The 15,758-nt window shown below is 49.2% G+C and overlaps 1 protein-coding gene across 1 annotated transcript; it reads right to left on the reverse strand.

The window, feature by feature from the left end:
* Window positions 1–24: 24 nt before the first annotated feature.
* hdlbpb (high density lipoprotein binding protein b) lies at window positions 25–15,434 on the reverse strand. Its single transcript, XM_080518768.1, is given in 28 exon segments — window positions 25–214; window positions 340–498; window positions 594–710; window positions 796–975; window positions 1,066–1,209; window positions 1,330–1,464; window positions 1,548–1,597; window positions 1,600–1,651; window positions 1,745–2,014; window positions 2,135–2,353; window positions 2,449–2,670; window positions 2,755–2,973; window positions 3,583–3,714; window positions 3,871–3,957; window positions 4,043–4,156; window positions 4,253–4,357; window positions 4,448–4,587; window positions 5,404–5,482; window positions 6,245–6,349; window positions 6,438–6,545; window positions 6,795–7,001; window positions 8,332–8,547; window positions 9,380–9,586; window positions 10,771–10,986; window positions 11,074–11,225; window positions 11,886–11,987; window positions 13,283–13,362; window positions 15,419–15,434. Coding segments are annotated over 26 exon segments (3,804 nt in total). The 5' UTR covers window positions 11,962–11,987; window positions 13,283–13,362; window positions 15,419–15,434; the 3' UTR covers window positions 25–121.
* Between the last annotated feature and the right edge of the window lie 324 nt (window positions 15,435–15,758).

Here is a 15,758-nt window from a genome sequence, read left to right on the forward strand (position 1 = left end):
TTCGGAAAACCCTGCAAAAGCCGTCAGTGCGTCAGACGCTCGTCCTCGCCACCGCGTCGTCTACTTTACACAAGTCTTTTTTTTCTTTTCGTTTGTCTTGTTTCTTTCCGGACGAGGCGCCTCAGAACTTCTTGGGGCCCCAGGCCGACGTCTGCTTCGGGGCCACGCCCGTCCCAAAGGTGGGGAAATCCTCGGCGCTGCTCATGTCGGGAGCCTGAGTGAGGAAGAGGAAGAAGGAAAAAAAAAAGCCACCAAACTGAAAAAACGTCATCGCCCTTCCCGGAGTGACGGTGCCACCTCGAGGCCTGGCATGTGTACTGCGCGGTGTCGCCGCTTCACCTTGTTCCCCGCCGCGTTCCAGGGGGCGTCCCGCACCACGAAGCCCTTGGCCGGCCCGCCGCTGCTGTCGTCCGGGCCCCCCGCGCCCCCTCCCCCGCTGTAGCGGGACGGCGGCTTCATGTAGGCCGCCAGAGTTTCCGTCTCGGTCACGCTGAGCATCTGGTAGGAGAGAGAAGAAGAAGAAGAAGAAGAAGATGAGAACGTCGGTGTGACTCCAGAGAGCTATACGACGGCGGCGAATACGGCGAACTCACGTATTCCTCCTCCAGGTTGAGCAGGTGGTCGATGGCGTTGTCGACGGTCTCGGGGAGCCCCGTCACCGTGACCTTGTCGGGCTCGTCGGCGCCGGGCTGAGGGAACCTGATGTCCACCTGCGTGTGAGAACATCGGAGCGTTCAGATCAAACGGTCGGGGGAAGGGAAGGGGAGGGGGAGGACAAATCCAAACGTGCCCCACCTTGAACTCCTCCATCAGCTTGCGGATGGCCTTCCCGCGGGCGCCGATGATGCGGGCGTGGGTCCTTGGGTCCAGGCGGACGTCCTGGCTCACCATCTCCTGCAGCTCAGCCACCAGCTGCTGGATGGCCTGACGCGCCTCCTCCACGTTGCGCTCGTACCCGGAGATCACGATCAGGTCCTGCAGGGGGGGGGGGTGGAGGAGAGCCGCTCCACTTGTCACCTCATTTTAAAAACTAAAACTCAGGGGGGGGGGGGTTTAAACACACACCTGCTGCTCGTCTCCTTTGTCGGGGAACTGGATGCTGACGTCGTGGTCTTTCCTGATCTGCGAGATGACCGCCCCCTTGCGCCCAATGATCTTGGGGTGGAACTTCGGGTCGACGGACATCGTGACCTTGAAACTGCGCAGGGCCTGAGGGCAAACGGAGATGGCAATGTGAAATGTGAATTCTCCCAAACCCCCCCCCCCCCCCCCCCCCCCCCCCCCCCCCCCCCCGAGTCGTCGGGACGCGTGCGGCGTGCTCGGGTTTACCCTGTCCTCCTGCTCGGCCTGCAGCTCCTTCACCCTCTCCAGCAGGCCCTGCTTCGCCCGCTCCACGTTGGCCGCCAGGCCCGTCACCTTGATCACGTCCAGCTGCTTCTCGGGCTGCGGCACCCAGATGTTCACCTGCAAGACAATTAAATAAAAAAAAAACCCTAAAGTCCCTCGTCTCCACTCGGCCAGGAGATGGCGCCAGAGCGCCGGCTCACCTCGTATTCCTCCATCATCTTCCTGATGCCGCTGCCCTTCTGCCCGATGTGTAGCGGTGCAGCTCGTACGACACCTCCACGTCCTCCGTGATGGGCACCAGCGCCTGGGGGGGGGTGGAGGAGGGGGCGGAGCCGCCAGGGTGAGAAGTGTGGCATTCGGAAGCGTGACGGCGTCGCGGCCGAAAGCGGCGCCTCACCAGCAGGGCGGCCTTGGCCAGGTCGCACTTCTCCGCTCGCCCGGCGATGGAGATGACGTCGCACTTGCGGGGCACGAACTCGGCGTCCGGGCTCACGTCGCCGTTCTCCTGCGGCGAGGCCTCCTGGCCCGCGGCGCCGTCGTCCCGCTCGGGGAACTTGATCTGGACCTCGTGCTCCCGGGTGATGTGCTGGATGCGGCAGCCTTTGGGCCCCATGATGGCGCGGTGGTAGCGCTGGGGGATGGCCACCTCCACGCTCACCTGCGACTCCTGCGGAGAAAAACCCAACCCGTCGCGATCATCGCACTCTCCCGCCATTTTTATCTTTGACCTGAACACAGACACGGATTCAAAACAAGACGCCGTTTTTTTTTTTTTTTCCTCCCCCACCAGGTCCTCGATGATCTCCTGGATGCGCTTCTTGGCGGCGTCCACGCAGTCCTTGGCCCCCTTCAGCGTGACGCGCTGGCTGTTGGCCCCGGTGCGGGGGAAGCTCACGGCCACGCCGCCGTACTCCTCCGCCAGCTCCCGCAGCACCTGGCCCCGCCGGCACACGAAGTGGCGGTGGTGGCGGACGTCCACCTCCATGCTGTCCTCCACCACGTCGTCCTGGGAAGGGAAGAAGCCGCGTCGGAGGGTTAAAGGTCATGGAGGGGGGGGGGGAGTAGTAGGTGGATGGACGGAGGGGGGGGGGGGGGCGTCACCAGGTTTTTGACCAGACTCTCCAGCTCCTTCTGAGCCTGGCGCACGGCCTCCTCCTTCCCGACGATGGTAATCAGCTCCTGCTCCGTGTCGTCGGGCGACGGGAAGATGATGCGGGCCCCCGTCCGGTCGCGCACGCGGCGGATGTTGGCCCCGCCGCGGCCGATCAGGAACTTGTGGTACTCCGGCTTCGCCTGCAGCTCAGCGGTGAAGTTGTTGACTTGCTGGAGAGCGCGGGACGGAGCGACAACGATGCATGAGGCAAGGGAAAGGACGCCGGTACATTTTGTCCCCTCCTGCATCAATACCTTCTCCTCAGCCAGCTGCAGCAGCTGCTTCTTGGCCTTCTCCACCTCGCCGGCCGGTCCCCTGATGGTCACCTTGTCCGAGCCGGAGCCCTCGGAGGGGAAGTGGATGTGGACGCCGCCGCAGTCCTCCATGATGGAGCGCACCAGGCAGCCCTTGGAGCCGATCAGGGAGTTGTGCAGTTTGGCCGGGATGGCGACCTCCGTCTCCTTGATGTTGGCCTGCGAACAGGAAGATGCTCTATAATCTGACGCCAGAGGAGGAAGATGCTCTATGATCTGACTTTAGGGGAGGAAGACGCTCTATAACCTGGCGTTAGAGGAGGAAGATGCTCTATAATCTGACGTTAGAGGAGGAAGACGTTCTATAATCTGACGTTAGAGGAGGAAGATGCTCTATAAATAATCAGTTACCAGCATATTACTATCAAAATCAATGTTGTTCAATTATTCAAATGAGTGTGGGGGAACAGGAATGTATGACACATGTAAAGTCATAGTGGGAATTTGTTATTTGTTATAATAACAATAATAATAATAATAATAATAATAATAATAATGGAGTGGTAAAAGTAAATCAGGGCGATAAAACTGCAAAAACTGTTGTTTTTTTATTATTTGAAGCTGCTCTCAGGTCTTTATAGTGCAGTGCAGTGGGAAAAACCTACAAAACTCAACCGTCAGCTATATAAAAGCATAGAAATCAGGTTTTAAAACGTCACTACAGGATGATATTTACCCCAATGGGAGGTTAATATAGCATGATGGATAAACAAGTAAATAAATCAGTGAGTAAATAGCTAAACAAATGAAAAGCACCCCGTGTCTCACCAGTTCTCTCTGGATGGTGAGGATTCGGTCTCTGGCTGCTTCACAGTTGTTCTTCTTGCCCGTGATGACGATCATCTCAGAGTTGCTGTTCTCCGTGGGCAGGTCGATCTTCGTGTTGGTCTCCTCGCGGATCTGATGGCACAAACGCTCACCGTTGTTTTTTTCTTGTCTTTCTTGTCTGCAGTACGCAGTATCGTCCAGCTTGACACTCGCCAAAGGAAACGGATATATACAAGTGTAATACGTGGAAACTACAATCGTCTCAAGCGTTAAGAAGCTCAGTCGCACCTTTTTGATGTTGGCGCCGCCCTTCCCGATGATGTTCTTGTGGAACTGCTTGAAGATGGGGACGGAGAGCGAGAAGCTGTTCTCAATCTACGGAAGATGGAAAGGGGACAGAAGCTAAGACGAGAAAAAGTAGAAGGTCTTCGTTTGTTTGGAGGTTTTTTTGTGTTCATACCAGGTCTGCGATGATTTTCTGGAGGAACTTTGCACACTTCTCCACCTCGTTCTTCGGCCCCCTCAGCTGGACGATGTCACTTTTCTGCGACGGGTCGGGGAAGTTGATGATGACCTGGCAGATCGAGACAAAAAAAGGTCGCCTTGTTGGACGAGAACAGAGCCGAATCTCATCATCGAAGACGGACGTGAGAAGAACCGGAGCGTTCACCTCGGGAAACTTGTCCCGGACTTCCTTGATCTTCTCCCCTTTCTGCCCGATGATTGTCCGGTGGAACTTCTGCTCCACGATCAGGTCTTTGGTTCGCTCGTTCTCCTGGAGACCCACAGAAACGTGACGGTGAGGGACGGGGCCGATTTTTTTTTTTTTTTTAAAAAGGAAAGCGTCTCGGACGGGGGTTCCCACCATCCTCTGGACCATCTCGATGAGCTCTCGGCGAGCCAGCTGCACGCCTTTGGGGTCTCCCTCGATCCGCACCAGGCCGCTTCGCTCAGAGTCCTGGGGGATTCGAACCGACACCTTGTACTGCTCTTTGATCCGGTTGACTGCGGGTGGAGGAGGAAACAGAAGCAAGTGGCAGTTTACTCTTCCGTCTTTAAGGATTTGGAGGCAAACAAACTGTTATAAAGTCAATTTCAACCCAGACTTGAATGAAAACACTCGATTTCCACTTCCTCTTGTCGCGTCATGAAATTAATTGATATTTTATACACGTGTTGCGCAAGACTGAACACAAAGGAAGACACTGGCATCAAGTAACCTCGCGAGTGTGTCTGAGTCCCACTGATGTCTGGACCTTAAATCCGGCTATGGAAGGAAAAAAAAAAAAAAAAAACTTAATTAGGTTATTCATCACTCTGGCGGAAAAGAGGCATTATTACAGCCAGACATTATTTAAAATGCCGGAGCCCCGGAGGCCAATCGTCTTCACACATTCTGCCCGTGTTCATTATTGACAACCTTTCCGGCAGAAGGTTTATAAAATCCCGTGGCGAGTATTTGATCTACTTAAATCATATTAGTTAACGTGTTTGCACCTTGGAGCGCTGCGTTCACAAAGTATTTCCTCTAATGACAAGTGCTTATTTCAGCTTCTCGGTGCTGCATGTGTGCAGAAAAGCGGGAATAAAATAAACCTGCAGAACTACGAGAGGAAATCGTTTTGAAATAAATTCATCTATATTGTTTTTTCCCCCAATATATTTGTCTTTTAACTCCAGTTTTTGTTTCCGAGGATGAGGAGAATAAAGATTTCAAGCGCTATTCATCCAGGTCGGTGGTTTTGGAGTCAGAAATGTAAAACCGGGACAAATGGGAGAGAAAATGAACGTGGAAAAGCTCGACGGAGGATTTCTACTCACTGTTGGCTCCGTTCTTCCCAATGAGGTGTCGGTGGAAGCGCTGATCTATGATGACTTCGGTGTAGTCCATCCTCACCAGCTGAGGGACAGACGGAGGTGAATGACGCTTTAGTCTTTGATTTTTTTTTTTTTTAAACAACTGTGATTCTTTTTTTTTTAACTCTTCCTCATAAGTTCCTTTCAGAGAGAAAATATTGCGGCGAATAAAATACCGCAGAACAAAGATTTTAATATCAACTAGGAAGATCTCTTCTGACCCCAGCGTCTCCATGGCGACAGACGCCGATCTCATTTGAAGTGTCTCTCCCGTCTACTTTGTATCGGACATTTTTTATCACAAAACAACTTCGCACATCCACGACTTCTAGCTCAAATAACTGCGACTAAAAAAAAAAAAACGCCACTGAAAGACTGAAAGTCACCTTTTCTTAAGGCTTTAATTATTACACTGCAAAAATTCCTCCCCAAAAAATGAAGAGAAAAATATACTAAAACAAGAAAATGAATACTTAAAATAAGCAAAATGATCTGCCAACAGATTTTCAAAAAATAAGAAAATAATTCTCGCCCCATACGACCCAGCGTGATCTTGAAAATAGCATTTTTGGACTTATTTTCATGTGTTTATTATTTTCAAATCTTAAAAGAAGAAGAGTGGACTTATGAAATGCCAGTTCAGGTCCTTTGATCGCTGATTAGTCGTCTTAAAATGAGACAAATGTTTGTTTTAAGCCTATAACAGTACTTATACTCAACGCCGAGACCATTGGAGCTAATAAGACGGCCGTCCTTCATATAGGGCATTGTGATGTTGACGTGTGTCTCCAGACCGAATACTGACCAGGTCCTTGATGATCTCCTGTATCTGGGCCTGAGCCTGCTCCACCTCCTCGGTCGGCCCCTCCAGACTGATGCGCTCCTCGCCATCCGTAAACTCTATGTGAACCTAAACGAATGAAGAGCATCCAGTTAAAGAGGCGCCGCCGCTGCCCCACCCTAAGATTGTTCCTCCTCCTCCGTCCTCCTCTCTTTACCCGCGGTAGCTGCTGTGTGATCCGCCCGATGTTCTGCCCTTTCTTCCCGATGATGAAGCGATGCAGCCAGGCCGGAGCCGTCACCTCCACCACCATCACACTCTTCGCCTGTGGAAACGGGTTACTTTTGAGAGTCAAAAACGACGTTTTCACTCACAAACTCACCACTTCAGATACCCAACGGTGTCGTTTTCTCCAGTTTTAACATGAAATAGCCATTTAAAAGTGAATTTGCATTGAAAAATATGATTATTCCACCTTCCAAAAATCCATTCCTCTCTGACTTTTGTTTTTTTTTTTTTATTTATTTGACAAACCCACTAATCAGAGCGGTATCCTTAATCTGGGTGACCTCACCTTGGCGTAAACCTGTGTGAGCGCTGGCCCCAGTTTGTCGGGCTCCCCCCTCAGGATGATGGTTTCCGAGCCGCTGTCCAGGGGCGGCATCTCCACCGACACGCCCGTCGCCTCCAGGATCTCCTGCAGGGTGTTGCCCTTCGGCCCGATGATGTACTTGTGCTGCGACTTCTTCACCTCCACCGAGATGGTCGTGGTCTTCCTCTTCTGCGGGAGGCGAGAGGAAGAGGAGGAGTGAGGAGTGAGGAGTGAGGAGTGACCGGCGGCGGGTCGAAGCGAAAGAGAAGATTTGTTTCCGCCTCTCATGCATATGCACTAAATGACATTAGCATTCTCATCCTGTTGTTCTCTGGTGAAATCCAATTTTCTCCCGGCATTATCTCTGGCCTGCCTATCACCAGGGCTCATCTGACACACACACACACACACACACACACACGCACGCATGCACGCACACACACACGCACACACTCTGGAAACCCTCGTCAAACCTCACCAAACTCCCTCAATACAGATGAGATTTAAAAACCAGGCAGCAGAATGAAACAAGACGACCACATTGTGTTTCTTCAGACTCTTAACCCCTAACATGCTTTCTCACTGAAAGGCATTCTGGGTAACGGTGACATCTCGGCAGTCTAAAGCAGTGTTTTTCAACCTTTTTTGAGCCAAGACACACTTTTTTCTTTGGAAAAATCTGGAGGCACACCACCACCACCACCACCACCACCACCACCACCACCCGAAAATGGTAAAATGTGAAACTCTGTAGCCTATATAAACAATATAAAGTCATTCTCATCAATGCTTTATCAACAGGAATCAAATAAATACAGAAAAAAGTATTTCCCAATTTCTTTTTTTAATTTTTACTCCCTCAGGGTGAAACCTGGACCTGATGGATGAAGAGCTGAGATCCTGGTTCACATTCTTCCTTTTTCAAAAACTTCTCCATCACTGTCACTGACACAGTACTTTGATACAAGATGGCAGCAGGAGGTGGAGATGAACCAGACAGACGTCTGTTAAGTTTCGATTTCACCGGCAGAGTTCTGTGCTGCCATCTAGTGGCGAAGAGTATTGTAACGATCACGGAGTTGGTCGCTGCAGGGCATGATGGGAGTTCAGGTTATGTGTTGCCGGAGGTTATTGAGGGTTATTGTGTGTGTTGATTTGTGCTCGTGTTGTGTTTTTGTTCCTCGGTTCAGATAGTTCATTATTTCGTCTAGTTTGGTTTGTTGGATGTTGGTGTGCAACCGTGAGTGAGGAATGTGTTGTGTGGAGTGTCGTCCTGTTATGAAGTTCCGGTTGCGTATGATCATGTCAAAATAAAAGCCTCTGGTGTTCAGCTGGCAGTATAGAATCTTGACTCAAAGCAATTCTTCCGCGGCGCTCGCCACAGTATTTATACACGATTACTCTGCACACTGCCCTCACAGCTGACAGCGGCTGTGAGAGTAAATGTCCTTTTCAGACACTGGTCTAAAGAATACGTGGACAGAAAAAACTAAACCAATCAAAATCAAAAGCCCCTGACCTTATCGTCGTAGATCGCTCGGATACGGTTCAGCGCCAGCGCCACGGCCTCCTTCTCGCCGGTGATGACGATCTCGTCCTTCGGCAGGCTGGGCGGCGGGATGCTGATGCGGGCGCCCGTCTCCTGACTCAACTCCTGCACCAGGCGGTTGTGGGCGCCGGCGATGAAAGGGTGGAAGACCTTCTCCAGGGGCAGGCGCTCCACCGCACGCTTGTCCTGATGAGCGTGTGGACGTGAAAGGGTTACTTTTGGTTTTCCCCCCGATCACACCATTAAGTGAAGAGGCGACCAGCAGAAGTTCAATATTGACTCATCGCTTGTTAAATTAATGGCTTTTTCCCTCACAGGTCCACCTTGTTGTTGTCGTTTTTTCTCAAATCGAGGTGTAGAGTTGCACATGAAGTGTTAAAAAAGTGACAATTATAGCAAATTTTACTCGATTTTGAAAGTTTAAATTAAAAGCAAAAGTATATCAAGACGGTCTTAATTTGTCAAGCAGAAGAAATGAATGAATCAGTGGCTCCAAACCACGAAGCGACCTGAACCGTTCTACCCTGACCTTTAAGTTTCAAACTGCACACAAATTAAATCTGATACAATATCGACAGATCAAATCTAAACCAGCTTCATCTTCCATCAAGTCATTAATAACCGCGTCTCGGAGATAAAGCCTTGAGATCGTCAGGCGCCGCCGGGCGAAAAGCCAGAAATCCCGATGATTTAGTCGACTCAGCTTGTTGCTCCGGAGTGAAACTGTGATGAGTGACTTCACCTCCCGGCTGAGATTTATTCTCGCGGCATGTTAGGGATGAGATAGCGTAGCTAAATTATTCAAAATACAAAAAAGAACTCGGGATCTGAGCACGTCTTCTAAAATTGTACAAAATGAAACGACCACAAGAAAGCAGAACAATCGCCTTGTTTTTGTTTTTTCACCGACGAGTTTCTCAATACCGTTAAAAACAGAATATTGAGAAACTGCCGGATACTAGAATTGAAAATCACTTGGAGGGGCGTGGTTGTAATATTGTCATAACTGCGGGCCGACCTGCTCGGCGGAGATCAGCAGGATCTCGTGGCGAGCCTTCTCGATGCCCTCCTTGGTGCCGGTGATGCGGATGTTGGCGCTGGGGTCGTCGGGACGTGGAATAGCGATCTTGGTGGCGGTCTTCAGCTCCAGCTCCTGCAGCTTCTCGCCGTTCTTGCCGATGACGAAGCGGTGGTGCTCCTTGGGGATGGCGACCGTCGCGGACGCCTTGGCGGCGGCGGCGGAGGAGGAGGAGGAGGAGGGACAAGGATGGTTGATTGGGTATTAACACAAAGCACAAAGCATCTGGACCTTCTTACTACGCCTACAAAAGGAGTCGTACATTGCAAAATGGACAAAACTACTGCTATACTTTCAGATATAAGATCATCCCCACACACTACACACACCTGTGCAGTGTAATAACACAAACTGAACATGCTGTACCAAATACTGTAAGAATGTAAATGACCTGGAATTGTAATAGAAAAATGATTGTCAGTTCAGATGTACTGTGACACTGTTTACTGTTTATGTTGCTGTATGGTTTATATGTTCCTCTGTTCTTGTGAAAAAAAAACGAATAAACTTCAAGTATTAAAAAAAAAAAAAAAAAAAAAAAAAAAAAAAAAACACACAAAGCATCTGGTCACTCGCTTTAAAAGTCGTCCAGGTTGAGGAGTTTGAAGGTTTCCAGCCGGTGACCTGAACTCTGAGCAGCTCAACCTTGCGACGAGGACAAAACCCTCCGCTTGCACTTTTCCTATCAATAAGCGCCGCTCAGCTACAGCAGGTGAACCTCGGAGCGGCGGGCGAAGTGGAAATCAGCGAGCGGCCCAGAGAGGAGGCCGCCGCCCTCGGGAGCTGACGGCCGTTAATTCAGCTCAACCTTTTTTTTTTTTTTTTTTTGTCCTGAGACGACCTCTGCCCGCGCAGATAGGATTATATTGTGGCGAGTCTTTAGCCTCGCCGCCGCAGGACGACGCAGGCTCACAGTCTGACAGCGGAAAAAACTCTTGTGCACAAGTTTTTTTTTTTGGAAGCTTCACAAAGATGTAGCGTCACGGTGACGTGGACATTTACAAGGCACAAATACAGAATATGGATAAACCATTATCATGTAGGAGGGTTCAAAATGGGAAAATAATCATTAATCTAGAAATGATCTGAATAGGTAGTTTGATTTTTACTTTTAAAAAAAAGTGAATTTAAATCCGCTTTTTTCCCATTTAGCTGTTAAATTAGGATGTAAATGTTGGTAACTTCTGCTTAAAACCAAAAAAAAATGCTTCTCTGCACAAACACAAGGCCGTGAAGCGACTCCGTTCAAACGTAAAACCCATTGCATTATTATCACCGAGCTATTTAAACCGCCGGCCGAGGAGTCAGAAAATACGCAGACGTGAGCTCACCTGCGTCTGCAGGCGAGCAACGATTTCCTTGCGGGCCTTCATGACGGAGTCCAGCTTGCCGGTGACCATGATGGACAGACCCTGGTCTTTGGCCAGGGACAGCTCGATGTGCGCCCCCGTCCGCTGCATGATGTCCAGGCACACCTTGGCCTCCTCGCCCTCCCCGAACTGGCTGTTGTCCTTGTAGCGGCGCTCCTCCAGGGGCACGTGGAACACCTGGGGACGGGAGGTAGGTGGGGTGGGGGGGGTCAGGACACGGGAGGCTCGAGGTCTCTGCAAGACGCTCCCGTGGCGACTCCCCACCTGGGTGATGACGGAGGCTTTGATGGGCCTGATCTTGCTCCCCCACGCCGACGCCGGCTCCCCGGCCTTCTCCCCCGGCGCCCCCTTCTCCGGCAGCGGGGGGAAGGCCTCCAGGTAGGTGGGGATGTAGGCCTCATCCTCGGGGACGCAGCCTGGCGTGGAGGGGAGACTATTATTACATCATAGGGTGAGAGTGCAAACATTGAAGAAGAAAAAAAACCGGCAAGTCTTGTGCTCAAAGGAGGAAGTCGGGCTGTTTAATATATTGAGGTGATTCAAAAAAAAAAAGACAAGGAAGCGATTAAACGGAACTTTCGTTTCCATGTGTTTCGGGTACAGTTGAATAAAACACCGACGACCAAAGCGCAGGTAAAAAAAAAAAAAAGCTTTCAAGCCGTGGCGATTTTATTTTGATCATTCCAGAAAGAAATCAGTTTAGTGGTAAAAGGTTTATAAACTCGCATCATGATGCTTTTATTTATTTCTTTCTGGCTCCTGCATGTGAAATAAGAAGAGCCGATAATTAACTGTCAAAATGGTGAATAGATGGAGGAATGGAGGAAACCGTGACGCCTTCGGGAAACCTCGTTTTTTATTATTCCACAAAGTAAAACATGATTAAAAAAACTACCAAGAATAGCTGAAAGATGTTCATATTCAACAAATCAAACTCAAGATTTTCATCTAAAACGTCTTGAAAGTTGTTCGCGTGGCTGATTTTAACCCTTTTTTTTTTGTTTTTTAATTGAAAAAGGAGCTTTTCATGTGAGGCGCCGGACACGAGGTCCAGGTGTGTGAGCAGACGGCTTTACCTGGAATCTCCTGATCCTTCAGGCCGCTGCGATGCTCCGCAAAGCTCTCCGGGGTCAACACTGCCACTGAGCTCATGGTTCAAGACTTATTCCACTATTCCACTGAGACAGAAAAAGTTGCATTATTTAAAAAACAAGAAAAACAACTAAATCTTAAAAAAGGACATTTTTTTTGTTTTTTAACACATGAAATGTGATTCTGATAAAGTACTAACTGGATTATTAACGAACTCACTTATTCTTACACTGGTAAACAATCAAAGAGATGTGGAAGACTAGTTTTCTTGTGACACACACAAAAAAAAAGTTTTACGCCCCCCGAACGAAACGATCCGACTGCAAAAAAAAAAAAAAATCCCAGCTCTCGCACGCTTCTTCTTTTCTAAATCCCCGACGCAGTCGTGGAGCGAAAAGCTCTAAACAAGCCCCCGCAGAGCGCCGCGGCCTCGCCGGATCGCTCCGGAGCTGCACCCGACACCTGGGAGGCTCCAATTAACAATCCGCAGACAAACAGCCGTCGCCGCCGCGCCGCAGGGACGAGGTTATCTTCAGTCACAAACACCGAGAGTCACCCAGGACTAAAAACAACTGACGCTCGCATTCCTGGTGATATAAGGACTGTTTTCGACTTGAGTTTTCCTTTAGGATTCAGGAGAGGGAGTTTAAAAAAAAAAAAAAAACACAGATCCATGAATTACTCCACTGACTGCATGAAAGGAGTGTTCTGTGTACCACTCAGGCAGTCTTGTGATTTACAGATAACGTTGCACATTTATGCCTTTTTAACTTGCCGGCATGACAATCAGATTAAAAAAAAAACTAACTAAAAAAAAAAACCTGCTGAATCTGAAGAAGCTCACATTTTCGGGCACTTCAATGATCATTTTATAAGAGAAACGCTTGACGTCTCTCGCTTGTTTTTCCAGCTCCAAATTACCGTCTCAGGATGTCACACCTTTTTTTTTTTTTCAGATCCATGTTTGTTTGAAGTTTTCAGACATTCGAGATGTTTGTTTTTTTTTTAATTCCTCCCCACAAGATGCATAAAGCCACCTCCCTCCCTCCCTCCCTCCCGAGCGACGATTCTCGCCGTGCACAACGGTGACTTTGTGTTATTATCTCACATCGGCGAGATGTTCCAGCAGGACCAATTTCTCTTCAAAAAAAAAAAAAAATATGTTGCTCAGTGCTTCTCAGCGTGTAATCAAATCAGAACCGGCTTAGAAATCCTGCTCCCGCTGGTCCAGACGCCACCTAACGCTCATCTAAAAGCTTAGAAAGTGTACCTGCCTTGATAAAAAAAAATGGAAATCCGGGTAGTTGTGAGTTATGCTCGGAAATAAAAAAAAAAAAAAACAATAAGTGAAAGCTGACGAAGAGGCGAAGCTCAGGATTACCTGCAAAAGGTCGATTACCAGAGAGTCCGTCCAGTTAGCGGCTACCGTAGACGCTTCAGTGTGAGTGTGTGTTTCAGCTCCTGGATGCAGAGAGGAGAGAGAGAGAGAGAGAGAAAAGAACAACAACAAAATAAGAAGAACAAGAAGAAGAAGAGAGGCTGAAAGTGAACACAGTAAATCAAAAAGGCTCTCCAGCACGGAGGCTGGGTTAATACTGTAAACACCCACACTGCACTGCACCTCATGCTGTCTGGGTGTGATTCACTCGCCCTCCTTCTCCCTCCCTTCTTCCTCCCCACCTTTCTCTGTAAATATCGTCCCTCCGGTGGGACCTGGAACCCTGGCAGAGGATGCTCAGAAAATACTGGTAGACTGAAGAAAACCCGCGTCAGACGAAAAACTAATGGGATGTCGGAGATTATTCAACTATTTTGGGGGGGAAATTCCAAAGTTTCCAAAGATTCCCGCATGCGACAGGTTGATATTTCACAAGGTTTGATGTGCATCTCGCTCATTACACCTTCAGCAAAGAGCTATAAGACAAGACGACAGAGGAGGACGTTAATAAAGTGGATTTATAGCGAATACCTGCTTGAGGAGGACACAGGCTTTAACAGACCGGCGTGTTGTAGTAGGACGTAATGGGTGGTGTGGGCGATCACAGTTATTTCCACTGCTGTATTATTAAATGTGAAAACAGCAATACAAACATTGGCAATCCATCCCTTTTGTTCGTATGTGTATTTGTTTAAAGCAGCTGTATGCAGGCTTGTTCCTGCGTGAGAGATGACAATATCAAGGTTTTGGGATTTTTATTATTATTAATTATATTGGCTTTGGCTTGTCGGATGTTTTAGAAGCGAGTTTTTTTCTCCCAATTGTTAAAATTCCCAGTTGCATTAATCCTTAACTATTGGGCTAGTACTATTGTTATAGACACAATTAGATGTGGTGTAAAACCACCAGAAAACATGCATGTGGGGGGTATTTTAGTGACTCCAAATTGCCCCTAAGAGTGTGTGATTGTCTCTATGTTTGACATGCGATGGCCTGGTGACCTCTCCAGGCTGTATCCTGCAGTCCAGCACTGTTATCTGGGACTGGCTGACCCTGAACAGGTTAAAGCGGTACAGGAGATGGATGGAGGTGTTTCATGAGAAAAATCTGTGCCTTTTTAGAAGCCCACGAGCCTTATGTTTGACTTAAAACTGATTTATTTATTTTTTTGTATGAAACGGTTTGAATCATGGAAATGGGAGGTGACAAGTCAAAGGAAAACAGCAACAGTAACCATTTAAACCAAAGTCTAACAAAAGAATACGGCAGTTAATGAGTTGGTGTATTTTCATGCACGCGCTGCAATTTAGCAGCTACTAGGCTCGTCGTTCACACTGAACTGCGTCGTCTTAATACTGTATCGTTTGACGATTATAACACGTGGAGGATTAGTTGCAAGCGACACACACACACATAAAAAAAAAAATTTAATTGCACATTTGATTGTGGGTGATGGATGTGTGGAAGGCACCAGCTTGCAACCGAGACAAAGAGCACCGGCGGCTCAGCCTCGTCCTCCTCCGCCGCGAGGCGGCTCCGCAACGGGCACTAAGAAAAGACGGGGCATTAATCCGGAGCCGCTTCATCTCTCGCCCTGTCCTCCTTCCACCCGGGTTCTCGGAGGTCTTTAATCGGTGTGAGGGAGACCCATCACCCTCCCCTCCCTAATAGTGTGGCTGCTCCCGTTAGCCGAGCGGCGGCGGCTCGTGAACCTCCGCTAACACCCCCCCCCCCTCGGCCGGCATCACGGCTCGCGCACCGCTCACAACCCCCTCGCTATAAGCTAACCGGCGTCGCTGAGCGCCGACCTCGGCCAGAGATGATTAGGCGACAAGGACTTTGTGGTAATCGGCTAAAAAAAAAAAAAAAAAAAAAAAAAACACAACAAGGCAGGCGGAGAGATAACCAAGCTCCACTTAGCTCCGGGGGCGCTAACCTCGCTATCCCCCTGCTGCAAGTCCGCGACCGGGCGCACCGGGCTTCTCCCCGCAAAACCGACACCCCGGCTCTCATTCGCACCGCTGCGTGGACAAAAATAATTTATAATAGTAATACGTGAAATAAAGGATGAAATCTTACCTTTCAGAGAGAAAATCTAGCAGAGGGTGTGTGTTTGACAGGTGATGGTGTAAACACAGATGTGATTGGTCTAGGAGCATTTCCTCTGCTGGCGGACTGATACGACCAAAATGCGCTGCGACGTTACAGAGTATAAAGCGAAATGCCGCAGTATCTCTACGCCACAGGAGCATCCAGGCGAAGTAGATCCGGATGACACCAGCTTCGCTCCGCGCGCACGGTGCTCATATTCAGGGGACAAAAGCGGAACGCGATTCCGTGACTGATTATCTTAAAATCCAATACATACGCGGGGGCTGTCCAAGCAATCAGGTTGTGTCACGTCAAAGTGGCCGGGTCT

This window comes from Blennius ocellaris (genome assembly GCF_963422515.1).
Source record: "Blennius ocellaris genome assembly, chromosome: 23".
Lineage (NCBI taxonomy): Eukaryota > Metazoa > Chordata > Actinopteri > Blenniiformes > Blenniidae > Blennius > Blennius ocellaris.